Below are 13,880 nucleotides of genomic sequence, written 5' to 3' on the forward strand. Positions count from 1 at the left end.
AAATACTCTCACTATTTCACCACTATCACTCCTACGTCTACTACTATCATTACCAGTACTACACTAGTACTGGTGCTACTACTACACCGATGACGACGACTACTACCACCATTACTATGACCTATCCTGGTTAAATACAATTTCTATCACCAGGGCCGTAACGGTACATGTATTTGTGTCGAACCGTTCGGTACGCAACTTTCGGTTCGGCATGACCCTGTACCGAATTATTGGGCGTAGGATATTATTGTATTTTATTTTGTTTTATTTTAATTCCATTTTTGCGAGCCGAACCATTTAAAATATCTAGTTCCCCGACGGACATAATTGAGCGACGGACCGAGTCCAACCGTAAATCTCCGCCTTCACTTTGTGCAGCGCATTCTCGCATTTTGACAACATGGCAAGTGAGCCTGATGAACCTGAAGACCCACCCGCAAATCTTAAGTCCTCCTTTTGGGAACACTTTGGTTTCAGGGTAAAATACGAAGATGGAAATAAACAAGTGGACAAGACAAAAGCAGTGTGCCGACACAGCGGTCGGGTATGTACTTGGAAACACGTCTAACATGCTAACGCATCTAAAGCCACACCACCCGAGTTTGAACGTTAACCGGCACGACTAGAAAAAGCAATCTGGTGCAAACTACGATATCGTCGTCGTTTAAAAAGAAAGAGCGTTTCCCTGACCATCGCGCTAAAGAAATAACCAACGCCATTGGAGTTGAGTAAAATTGTTTACGCTGCACTTTAGATATAAGCATGTTTTGTTTACTGCACTTTAACAAAGTGGGAAAGCTAAGTAAGTTCCTAGTAAAACTGAATCTGAGCAGGCTTTAAAGCTGACCAGCTGCACTATACTTTTTATTTTAATTGAGTAAAACTGTTAAAGCAGAAATGTATATTTATATTTTTCATTCAAAAAATGTGTTAACAAAACAGCAGGATTTTATTTTTCACTTTTATATTTCTATTTTCATTCAAACAATGTGAAAAAGCAGGATTTTATATATATTTGTTTCATTCAGAAATTGTGTAAAAAGAGTTAACTGCTGTGGTGGTATGTTTTAATAAGGTTACCAATAAGTAAAAGATATTTAATAGTTGTCTATTTTTTTCATTACTGTACCGAAAAAAAAAAAAAAACGGAACCATGACTTGTGTACCGAGGTACGTACCGAACCGTGATTTTTGTGTACCGTTACACCCCTATCTATCACTATCTCTACATTATCACTACTACCTCTCTTCTGTCACTACTACACTCGTACTAGTGCTACTACGACTACAACACTATTACTAATACTACACATTGCTAGTACACTATCATCACCACTACACATTTGTAATACTTCTACTTTTCTATTAAATTCAATTTTATTTCTCAAGCTCAGCATCACAAATGTGGAAAAATGACTACTACATCATCAGTATATTAACAGTACTATCACTTGTCTACCCTCACTACACTACTACTAAACTATTACTACTACTACACATCTGTTTCTAATATACTACTGCCATTACACTGTCATTACTCTATTATCACTACAACCACTCAGCTATCACACTGTTACTTTATTAACTCCCTCTTATTTAATAACTGATAAGCTGATAAATAGAAATCAGTGGTCAGAATAAAAACATGTTGGTTACAGCTTCACCACTATAAATTGCTGCTATCCCTCCTTCTTATTATATTCATATTAATAAAATATTAAAATGATTAATTGACTATATAGAAAATAATAACCTGCTTCATTAATAATAAATCAGTTGCAGTCTAAACCTGTTTAACTCAGCTGCATGCTGCAGTACTGATCTGAGCTGTGCAGCATGTGTCACTGTCAGACTGGAGTCACTGTGGTTCAAAGCTTCGGCTGACCGTCACAACATCTATAAATCAGACATGAAAAGTGGGATTAAAAGCATTAACAGACGCAGCTGGATAAAATCTGAGCCTGGAGAAGCTTCAGTTTCACAGTGTGTGACGTCACTGATGTTTCTTTCATCTGCAGGTTCCATCATGTGTTTTATTGCTCTCGTAAAATGTAAATTGATGATCCTGACTCCCTTCAGCTCCGCGTCTTTGCCTCCACACAGCCAGCAGAGGGCGCTGTAGCTGCAGCTGCACTTTAATCCTCTCTTTCTCTGTCTCCTTTCATCCGTCCATCACCTCTTCTCTCCTCTGCCTTTCACTACCACTCTCCTGCTGCAGTCTTCCAGCTTCCTCCCTATTTTTCGACGTCTTACTCATTTAATCCCACAATCCCTTGCAGTCCTTTGTGTGTGTTTGCATGAGCGTGTGTGTGTGTGTGTGTGTGTTTGCGTACCAGGCGGACGTAGTTGTGCAGCAGCGGCAGAGGGAAGAGGTATTCCAGAGCCAGCTCATCGAGACACGACTCAGACAGACCTGTCAAAAACACACACACACACGCAAAATTCACACAATAAATCCTCAGATCCGCTGCGGTTTACACACTCAGTGTCGACAGCCGACAACCAGCGGCTCCACGGTTACATCACACAGCTGCAAATCTCAAGGTGCCCTTGTCCTGAAACTTAGGACGCCACAGGTGCAGCGCCCACAATATTCAACAGCTGTTCATCCTCAGGTGCTTTTCAACCTGCGATGTAATAATCGTGAACGCTGCTGTCAGTTAATTAGAACAGAGCGGCGGTCAGTGTGGTCATTCACTCACTTAATAGCTCTTAATGCTTTTTATCAGTGAGGGGGATGAATTACAGCTGAGAGAGGTTTTAATCTGCTTCCTGAGGAAATCAAAAACACTCACTCATCCTTCCTCAAACATTCTCATTTAATGTTTTTTTTTTCAAATGGTCACAGAATCATTTTTGAACATGTTTTAAAAGCTTTATTAATTATGTTCGCTCCATACACCAGTAAACACCTGCGTGATGTTGATTAATCTACTGCTGCTAAAAATCTCATTTCAAACCCTCCATGTAATTAAATATAACAATATGATGTGTTCATCTGCTTTAAATGCAAATAACGTTTTTTACAAGAGTCAAGTATCATTTTCCTGATGCCAGAGGGTCTGTGGCCGGTCGTACAGAGCACCCTGTTTGGTTCAGTTCAATCAAACTCAAGTTCATTTGCCCCCTCAGTGCGGTTCGTTTGGGCATGTGTGAACACAGCAATCACACTCAGGTGTGCACCAAAACAACCGGACTGAGACCACCTCTTCAAGAAGGTCTCGGTCCGGTTGGAACTCTGGAACAAAGGAACTCTGGTGCGGTTGGTTTTAGGATTATTAATGTGCACCTCCTCCTGTACTGCCTTAATATGCACATTCAGCACATCCAATGCATCAAAACATTGTTTTCTAGTTGGAGCCGCATTTGCCTCGTTTTCAAACTGTATGCTTTGACTAAAATGAACAATGACAGCAATATAGTCCACGATGAGCAGCGCTAAAATCAACCTGCGTAGTTGTCCCTCCATTGTGACATTAGAAAGTGTCACATTTATCTTGCAAGTGTACTCTTCTTCAACGTTTGCTTTACTTCCTGGATTTTTCCCACATGGAAATTCTGACCAATCAAGAGCAGCTTTCTCACACAAGGCATTTGATCTGGTCCGCTTGTAAATGCTGCCGTGAGAACACCAACCAACTCTAGGCAATTATACAACTTTGGAACAACATGAGTCCCTGAATCAGACCAGAGGAGACCACTCTAGGGCTGACAGCAGCCTATGTTTGCTTTCTTAAGGTTTCTTAAGGTTTCCTTAGCTGAGGAAATTACTTAAGGGTGTTGCACAGAATCTCTTAAAAGGTTTCCTTAGTCAAGGACAGAAGTTAAAGCCCCGATCACACAGAAGGCGTTTCAGCAGCTGGGGGCAGCTTTTAGTAATTTTTTAAAATGACAATGAAGCTTTTTGCTCGCTGTTGTTGCTACGCGCCTCATGTTTCTGCCATCTAGGTGCCTGGTCTATTTGTCGGAGCGCCTTGCCTCAGCTCGGCTGACTGCGTCCTTGATATCAACAGTCTTGGTAGAGCAGGACTTCCCTGGCTCGTCTTAACTTTACTCTCATCAGTGGCACTAACAGAAGGACTTTACTTCAGATTGTCCTTTAATGCCTCATTGCTTCTGTACAGATGCTGAACAATAATTTCCAAATGATTCCGGAAACACTTAAAACTTTAAAGTTTAAGAACTTTTTCCACACAGTACAGGGGGACATGTCTCATATGTGTCAAAACATCCATTGTTTCCTATGTGAGACGACACATCTACAGCGCCTTGAAGTGTGTCATTAAATGTTTGATGTACGTCAATCTGTCAGAATACGCCGCCCATCATCGACACGTGTCAGCTCTCCATATTATCAGTCATTTGTCTCCCCAACTTTGGCACATCCCCCCTGCTGTACCCTGACTACAGATCCATCTTATTTTACAGTGATGTTTTATTTTACAGGTCTGTAATTTGCTGGTTTTCTAGAAGAGTCGAGCTTTTTTCATCGATTATGAACAAAATGGAGACATTATTCTCCATATTGAAAACTTTTCTCCTCCTTTTTCCTTTTCCTCATTTTCCCCCAATTTATTTATTTATTGTCTTTTAAATACAGTTTTAATGTATTATTAGTGTATTAAGTATTACATTTAATGTATTTTGATGTCCCTGTAAAACACTTTGAATTGCCTTGTGTCTGAATGCTGCTATATAAATTTACTTGCCTTTTATTAAAACACCAATTTTCCCACCTCCCACAAGCATAAACGTTTTAGTGAAATGCACCCATAGTTTCCTCAAATTGTTCTAAAAAGAAGACAATAACAAAGAAGAAACTTAAGGGATGTAACATGTTTGGATTTTATGGGTATGAGACATAACTGTTAAACATTTCATACACGCTGTCTCTTGACCAAATTTCTATAAATATTTGATTAATTTCTGACAGCTGTTTCAGGAATAGATTTCTCTCCACTGACGCCTGGGAGTGTGAGACCAACAAACAAGCTGAGGGCGAAAACTGAAGAGCTGGACGTTTCCTGGCTCGGCGCCATCACAGTGACGGTGGGCGGACGGACAGGCAGATCGATACGGACCTCTGAGTCAGGACTTCACCCACCCAACCCCACCCCCCCTCACTTAATGAGACGTCTTCTGGAGGTAGACGCTCAGAAAGACGGGGAGAAAATGAATACAACAGAGACAAAGGCGGAAACGGAGAAAGACGCCGAGAGAAGCAGAAAAAGAGAAAATGCACTGATGAACGAGTGAAGAGGAGGCAGAGGGAGAGAGAGGTGGAGAGCTTGGCTGCTGCTCACTCTGATTTTCATGGTGCCAGACTATTGTTCTCCTCTTCTTTTTCCTGACTCACTGAGACTAGATAAAGCATTTTAAGGAACAGAGGCAGCAGACAGTAAGAAAGATTATTCCAATAACTGTGGAGTGAAACTGTCTGCTGCTCTGAGCTGCTGCTGCGACTCATATACAATCATTAACACTGATGTCCGAGGAACTGTTCTGGTTCTGTGTCCAGTCCTGCTCTGGTCCCAGTTGTGTCTTTAACATGGCGTCAAACAGAGATTATTTTCATTTAGGTGCAGGACCAGGACCATTATTACTAAACACCAGGGGTGTGCCATATCATCTCGTTCATTATAACATGGGAACATTTTTAATATCATACGAAAAACTGATGTTGTGATACTCGCCATATTTCGACTTGTTGACATATTGACGTCATACTGTTACCCATGGCAACAACAAGCATGGCTGAAAGTGAATTATTACCGGCTGTGCGGTGGTTCCAAAAAGAGGAACAGATTCAGTAGTGTGGAATAAACTGTGGCGTCCTGAATGTTTTACTTCTCAGACTCTTTTAGTGACTTACTGCTCAGAGGGAACTCATTCAGCGGCTCCTCTGGCAGCAGCACAGCGTCAGTGTCATCAAGTGATTTTCTCATAAACCTTTGGTGATGTAAACCTACGTGAATAAACTCCATATATGTGAGTGTGTGATAGTTGTGGTATCATAACAGCCTGTCACAGGTTACAGCCTGATGATTAGAGGAGAAATGGCAGAGCATAAAGGTCCAGGTGGGAAAAAAACAATCATTTAGGATTTTACTAAAAGAAGGAAATCACCTGTTGATTTATATATATAGATCCCAGGGGACATTTTTTGTATTTGGGAGCTGTTTAAATGTGTAATTTGTGGTAGATTTTATTTTAAAAGGGCCTTGGGTTGGAATCAAACCCCGGCTGCTGCAAAGGATGATTCTGCTCTTCCACATTGTTATTTGGGCAGTCACAGGTCCATCTGAAGTGATTAAATATGTGAGGCAAGAAGAAAGAAGAAGAATCCGGCAGTAGCTGGACTAACCTGTTATTTTTCAGCAGCCTGGTAAAACCACAAATCAGAGGAACCACAGTGAATCTGACACGTGTAAACCAGGATGTAGCGACATCGGTCTGACTTTAAGTGTCAGTCTCACTCGTGACAAACACGGTTGATTGGCATCATTTCCTGTCAGTCTTGTCCTGTTCGCTGGGTGTGCCGCGTGGCCACAAAAATGTCCAAAATGTGCCACCACATCATGAGTCGTTATGTTGATCCACCGGTCTTCCACTAATTGGAAGACCGGTGGATCAATCCCCAGCTCCTCCAGTCCGCATGTCAAAGTATCCTCGGACAAGACACTGAACCCCAATCTGCTCCCGATGGCCGTTCCATCAGCGTGTGAATAGGTGAATGTGACATGTAGTGTTAAAGTGCTTTGTGTGGTCGGAGAAAGGTGCTTTACAAGTTCAGTCCGTTTACCACGTGCAGCACTTTAATGTTAAAATATTACTCTGGATGCAGCACGTAAACATTTTAAGATCCATTTTTGTTGTAATATTGTCTGTCAAAGTGAAACTTTGTCGATCCTCAAATAGCTTTGTATCCTTACAACGTGGGCAGTACATGCAAATGAACAGCACTCAACCTTCCTTCATGTTGCCAGCTCTATGCTCATCCGCCAGCAAGATTTCACATCATCTGCACCACTGCCGACAAAGAGCGGAGGAGCTCCGGGCGCTGGCAACACGGCGGGAAGCCAAACACCATTCATCTGCACACACCTCCCACACTGCAGTGACACAAAGCTGGATGAAAATCAGCAAAGTTTCCCTTAAAGTCAGTCTGTGTGTGGACTGTAGCTGAAGAAAAGTGGATCCTGGCCAGACAGACCAGGGGTTGCATTATTAAAACAGTGCGTAGGATCCATACTAACAGTGTACGTGCGGACAGAAGCAGAAAGCAGCGTGTGCCAAAAAATATTCTGATTTATAAAACCATGTGTGTGCCTGCAATTTCCCTTGTTAAATCCAAAATCAACTTGGTATTGTCAGCACGTGGTTCAGCCTCAATATCCCACCCTCTACACACCCATGCTTCACTATAAATGGTCGATGCAGAGCTCCTACAGAGTGTCACCGCAGTATCTATATGTTTACACCATCAGTGCGTCACACCTCGCAAAAATGATCGTGACAATCAGTGTATCCCCGACCCTGGGATATCATCTGAAGATTAAACTTTGATACCCAAACACAATTTATTTATATAAGTTTTTTATGGTGATGTTGGTCTGATCTCTATGATTACGACTCATAGTGAGAATGTAGTTTAATAATTGTCTGAGAGCTGTCACCTGCTTCATTTCCAGACTTAACTAATTTACACAGAACATATATGAAGGTGGTGAAAATGGACGTAATTCGACTGGAGAGGGAGAAGTGTGCGGCAGCCACCTCAACGTTTCCAGTGTGCTCTGTGGCTGCACAATTGTGCTCACTGCAGCGATGTTGAAACAGGCAACTACTTACAACGCTCCGCTCTGCAACGTTCTAATAAGATGCCAATTCACAGGAAGTGACCACGATGAGACGGTGTATCATCTCTAGTCAACGACTCTCTGTGTTTCTGATCTGTAACGTTGACAGGAAGCGACCGCCATGAGACGGCGTATCATCTCTAGTCAACAACTCTCTGTGCTTCTGATCTGTAACGTCGACAGGAAGCGACCGCCATGAGACGGCGTATCATCTCTAGTCAACAACTCTCTGTACTTCTGATCTGTAACGTCGACAGGAAGCGACCGCCATGAGACGGCGTATCATCTCTAGTCAACAACTCTCTGTACTTCTGATCTGTAACGTCGACAGGAAGCGACCGCCATGAGACGGCGTATCATCTCTAGTCAACAACTCTCTGTGCTTCTGATCTGTAACGTCGACAGGAAGCGACCGCCATGAGACGGCGTATCATCTCTAGTCAACAACTCTCTGTGCTTCTGATCTGTAACGTCGACAGGAAGCGACCGCCATGAGACGGCGTATCATCTCTAGTCAACAACTCTCTGTGCTTCGTTCTGTTTTGCAGCTTTTCAGACTTATTTTGTGTCTGAATATAATTTGTAGCTTCTTAAAATCTGAATGAGGATAGTGATAGTGAGATACTGGCTACAGTGATGAAACAAAACCAGCATCAGATGGACTGTATTCATAATCAATACGCCACAAATGTTTACGTTTACAAAGGAGACCCCTGCTCTGTCAGTGTCGGACAATCAAAAATAATAAACTTGATCAATTACAATCATTTATTCCTCCTGATTCAGAATGATTATTAATGAGTCAAATGACTTATTCTTGAAAACTGTTGTGGCTTTAATGTTCCCTCATGTGGTGTGACTCAGCAGGCAGATCCTGGTACATCGCTGCCCACACTGCAAACGCATCCAAACTGATTTGTAAGGCCCTTTCATCCACCAAATGGTATCTGTTATCAGCAATGGTCGCTTTGATTCTGTGGTTTTGGCTCAGTGCTGCTGAATGAACTCAGACTCTAAGTTGCCAGGTTTGTACCTTTGAGGCGGATGGTGATGCGCTGGCTGAGGGGCTTTCTGACCAGGTCCCAGGGGGATAGAGGCAGCTCCTGATCTGGCAACCACTCGGTGTCACCTGGAAGAGACGAGCAGAGACACACTGTGAGACACACTCACGCAAATAACTGGACACACACTCGTTCAAATGAGCTCAAAGATTACAATATCAAACACTATGAAACACAAGAGAATGCCACTGACTTACACAAACACAAAATATTATAGATGCAGTATCTGCATTAAATATGGAATATGCATAAATTATAAGGACCACAATGTATAATTTATCTGGATGTCCCATATAATGTAGCATAAAGGCTTTTCTGCTGCCTTGCTCCATTATGTGAAGTACAGAATGTACTTTTCTGAGGGAAATGCTACAGAGATGCAACATTAATACACAGAATGTTCTCCTCCTCTGACATATGAAGCAGAGACACAGCAGGGCTGCTGCTCTCACAGGGTCTAATTAGAGCAAACACACATCACATCAGGACATGATGCATCTGAAGAGGAGATTTAGCATTTAAAATGTAAAATGTCTTTACTGGAAAATGAATCAGGTCTTTTTGTTCTAGTGTTTGAATAGTATTCACTGTGGCACTGAGACTGATTTTGAATATACTGTAATTTATTGACTGAAACTGTAATTGCAATATCGTTTATGTTTTTAGAGGGGATGTTGATTTTTACAACATTATTCTCATTTTCATTGACAAACACATTGAAGTGATTATGCTGTGATTTCTGCATGTATATCTTCATAACAAAGGTGTTTTCTTAAGGCCCTGACACACCAAGCTGACAGTCAGCACTCAGTCATGTTGGGCCGTCGGTGAGCGTCTGCTGCCCTAGTCAGCATAAGGTGTCCCACACTGACGGCCCCCGATGGCCCCCGTGGGCTTTTCGCTGACAGTCTCCATCCATGTCAGTGAAAACATGGACGCTTCACACACAGAAGATCTATACAATCAGCACAGTGTCAAGATTAGAGTCACCAATTGACCTATGGCTAAGCCCCGCCCTCAAACACAATGAGCCAATCACAGTGCGTATAGCCATTCCCATACACTGGGACATTCTCTGCCTGGACGTCCATTGAAATGCATTACAGAAAGTCAGTTTTGTTGGGTTTTATGAGCTTTTTCTGAGATTTGGAGTCTAAAAATGGTCAAACGGTGTGCATGGGGTACATGCAACTCTGACACAAGGTATCCTGAGAGGCTGGGCGACCAGGTGTATTTTTACACTTTAAACCACATCTCAACCGAGAAAAGTGTCTCCTTTGGATAAAGTTGTGTGGTAACGTTAGACCACAACATCAACTCAACGTGAATAAGATTAACAATGATGTCTACATCTGTTCTAAGGTAAGTCAACATTGTGTTTGAGGCAACATATTGTCACTTTGCTGGAAAGAAATATAAAGTTATCTTTAACATCTCTAGCTAACGTTAGCTAAAGTTAGCCTAACGTTAGCTCCTAGCTGCGTTGTTCATCATGTCACCTTGTTTGCTGGGAGTTCATTAGCCTATTTTGTTCTAGTTTTGTACTTTGGTGATGGTACATCATTGTTAGCTGTTGTCCAAAGGGCTCTAGTTAAGCTAACGTTAACTTCTGGAGCTTAGCTTCATTAACTTATCTGTAATGGCAGAGATAACAAAGGTTGGCAAACGTTATGCTGAATGATTCAGTGTAAATACTGTAGCACCAAACTAACGGAGAGACACTCTTGGTAAAGATGGTAAAAAGGCCGTTATCCTTTTCTCATATTCTGAGCCAAAAACCTTAACTTCAGTGGCACTTTAACTTGTTGTCTTTGATGGTGACGGCAACCAGATGCGGTTCACAAGCGTACACTGTGACCTGTAAATTTTGGCTTGTAATTTAAGCTTTTCATCGACCTTCTCAACAATAAAATGATGAATATATCCCTCCAATGCGTAGTTTAGGCCCTTTTGGTTACTTCTCAATGACATCTGATCGTTATGTCCCCAAAAATCAACAATTGCCTCCTGTGAAATGTCGTGTACTGTGACACCTGCCATAGCGCCGGGCACTGAATGTTGATATTTTGTCCGAGTGAGTGGAGGGGGGCGTGGCTTAGCCATAGGTCAATTCAGTATCTGATGAAATGTCTCCCCTTCTGTTCCTGAGATGTGACGTTAAAACATGATGATGTCACAGTCAAGCTGACCTTTGACCTTTTGGATATAAAATTTCATCACTTAATCATATTTGTGAGATTTTGTCATAATTAGTTTATGAATTCTCGAGTTATGGCCAAGAACTTTTTGTGAGGTCACACTGACCTTGACTTCCATGACAAAATTTTAATAAGTTTATTTTTCAGTCCAAGTGGGGGTGTGTGTAAAAATTATTTAAAAAAATTCCCATAAGGTGTTCCCGAAGATCTAAGGTCTATAAGAATGAGACAGATGCAAGGTCACACTGACCTCTGACTTTCGACCATAAAATCCGAAACAGTAAATCGTCATTTCCAAGTGAATGTTTGTGCCAAATTTAGAGAAATTCCCTCAAGGAGCTCTAGAAAGATCACGTTCATGAGAATGAGACAGATTAAGTCAAGGTGACCTTGACCTATGTCCACCAAAAACTAATCAGTGCCTCACTGAATCCAAGTGGACATTCGGGCCAAATTTGAAGAAATTCAATGGGGGTTTTCTTGAAATACTGTGTTCACATGGATGGGACAGACAGAAGGACAACCTGAAAACATAGTGCCTGAGGTGGTGCGGAGGCATAACAATCTTGTTACACAAATTAAGATTATTTTTCTTTAATCATCAAGCTCTTAAGCAGAAATACCTGCCTGATGCTGATAAGAAACACTGTTGATATGGATTCTGTTCATAACCTGGAGAACCTTCGAATGCACCTTCAATCAGAACAGGAAACACTGAAAGGTTTAGGCAGATCTAACTGATATGGAGGATGTTACAACTAAAACACTGGCTGGATGTAAATGGAAACAAGTTTCTGATCGACCTGATGAAAGTCAAACTGACTGAAATGTCATAAATTAATAAATCTACCATCAGTGTGACAGCATGCAGGAGTTTCCTCATTTGTATTCTAGCTGTGCTTCCCTCTGACTCACCTGGATCATATTCACATGATCAGAGAAGTAAAAAAACAAGTAAAAGTTAATAGTCTCCACATACTGTTAAACTTTGAGCTTTTCCAACATTGCTCTGTGGACAGAAACATTGTGGACTTACAGAAAGGCCACAGAGGGGCTGACGACTCAGCCTGAGGCTCAGTGACAGACGACTCCAACTCTCCACTCCACAGTAAACTCATAAAACTTCCAGAAGTGGTGGTTTAATTCTCCTGTGCTGAAATACAATACAAGTCTCCATTTATACGGAAAACTCACCAAACTACTGCTGCACTTTGGTTTCATCCCCCAGAGAAACTGTGCAGGAAGAAGTTGGAGGTTTTTCTCTCTCACTGCAGATCCAACTTTATGAAAAATGAAATTCCATTTTTACAAAGAACTAACGCTGCTGTCCTGTAATAAGTAACTGCAGAGTGAAAGTAAAACAGGAGGAACACTGGAACCAGCTGTGTAGAAAGTCAGGCTCCAAATAATTATCTTAATTATCAATATAACGGTTATCTTTCAGAATAATCAACTCATACTTTTGCCTTTGAAATGGAATAAAATATTGAAAAAAATCCCTATCATGATTTTATCCAGAGGCCGAGCTGACATCTTTAATCTGTTTGTTTTAACCATCAGTCCCAAACTCAAAGTTACTCAGTTTACATCAGTGGTTCCCAACTGGTGCAGCCACGGGGTCCTGATTTGTCCTCAGTCATTAGTTCAAGGTCCACACAGTGCAAAATATTGTCAATCAGCAGCTGCATCAGACTTCTATCCTAAAACCATATCGATGGAACCCTATTGCTAAGCCACTGCCAGAGTTTAGATCTGTAAATGTTTGTAGGGTACGCGATAACTTCACCTAGTTCATCAGTAGCTTCCACTTTAGTTTGGTGTGGTGATGCCAGCTTTACAACACAGGAGTAGAAATGTATTGAAAAATGCTCATGTATTGACTGTGAGTGGTCGACTGACTGAATGTGGAAAAACTGAGACATCTCAGGTTGTTCATCATCTGTTCTGTAAATGGACGAGTATGTTCATAATGTCTTTACGTCTTGACACGAAAAGAAAGAGAAACATTTGGTGTTGTTTACAGGTTATTGGGCTGTGATTTTACTGGTCCGGCCCAGTTGATCAAATTGAGCTGAATGTGGCCCATTAACTAAAATGAGTTTAGCCTACTTTACGCTACATGGTTCAAGTGACCCAATTCCGATTTTTTCCTCTGAAGTGGCACAGATTGGATCTGTAACATGAACGTGTAAACAGGAAAAAAAACGAATGATATCGGATATTGTCAGATCAGATTCAGGCCTCCTTCATATGTGGAAATATATCGGATATGAACCAATCTGCCAATAGGACTGTAATCTAAACAGACAGATTGGATATTTCCTGGCAATCCACCTCATACGTCATGAATAATGCGACGACAGTGCATTTTGATGACGTGCTCATGAGCGAGGGAAAGGAAGGAAAGCCGAATAAATCGCACGTTAATCAAAAACTATGAACCAAAAAAGCACAATCTATCCCGAGTGAGACAAACTGCTTGATCCCCGTCTCCAGTGTACCAGCAGAGAGCTGGCTGCGTTCTGCTTTGCCTCCGTGTCTCCGTGAAAAATAAGGTGAATAGAACATGTAAACAGCAGTCAGGAAAAATCGGATATAGGCAACAAATCGGAATTGGGCATCAAGACATGGTAGTGTAAAGGCAGCCTTTGACACCCCTGCTGCTGTGTACATTTCTCTACGTGAAATACAATAACTTATCTCTGTATACTTCCATGTACATACGCTGACACACGCACACCCACAGCTATCACCAACCTAGA

At 41.6% G+C, this 13,880-nt stretch overlaps 1 protein-coding gene across 1 annotated transcript in view; it reads right to left on the reverse strand.

The window, feature by feature from the left end:
• Positions 1 to 13,880, reverse strand: part of cttnbp2 (cortactin binding protein 2) — a 166,440-nt gene that overhangs the window by 25,126 nt on the left and 127,434 nt on the right. Inside the window, exons 11-12 of the mRNA XM_049573026.1 lie at positions 8,893 to 8,988; positions 2,334 to 2,413 (exon numbers count right to left, since the gene is read on the reverse strand). Of these exons, the coding sequence (XP_049428983.1) occupies positions 2,334 to 2,413; positions 8,893 to 8,988 (176 nt within the window). The remainder of the gene's footprint in view (positions 1 to 2,333; positions 2,414 to 8,892; positions 8,989 to 13,880) is intronic.

The sequence above is a fragment of the Epinephelus fuscoguttatus genome, linkage group LG4, assembly GCF_011397635.1.
Source record: "Epinephelus fuscoguttatus linkage group LG4, E.fuscoguttatus.final_Chr_v1".
NCBI lineage: Eukaryota > Metazoa > Chordata > Actinopteri > Perciformes > Serranidae > Epinephelus > Epinephelus fuscoguttatus.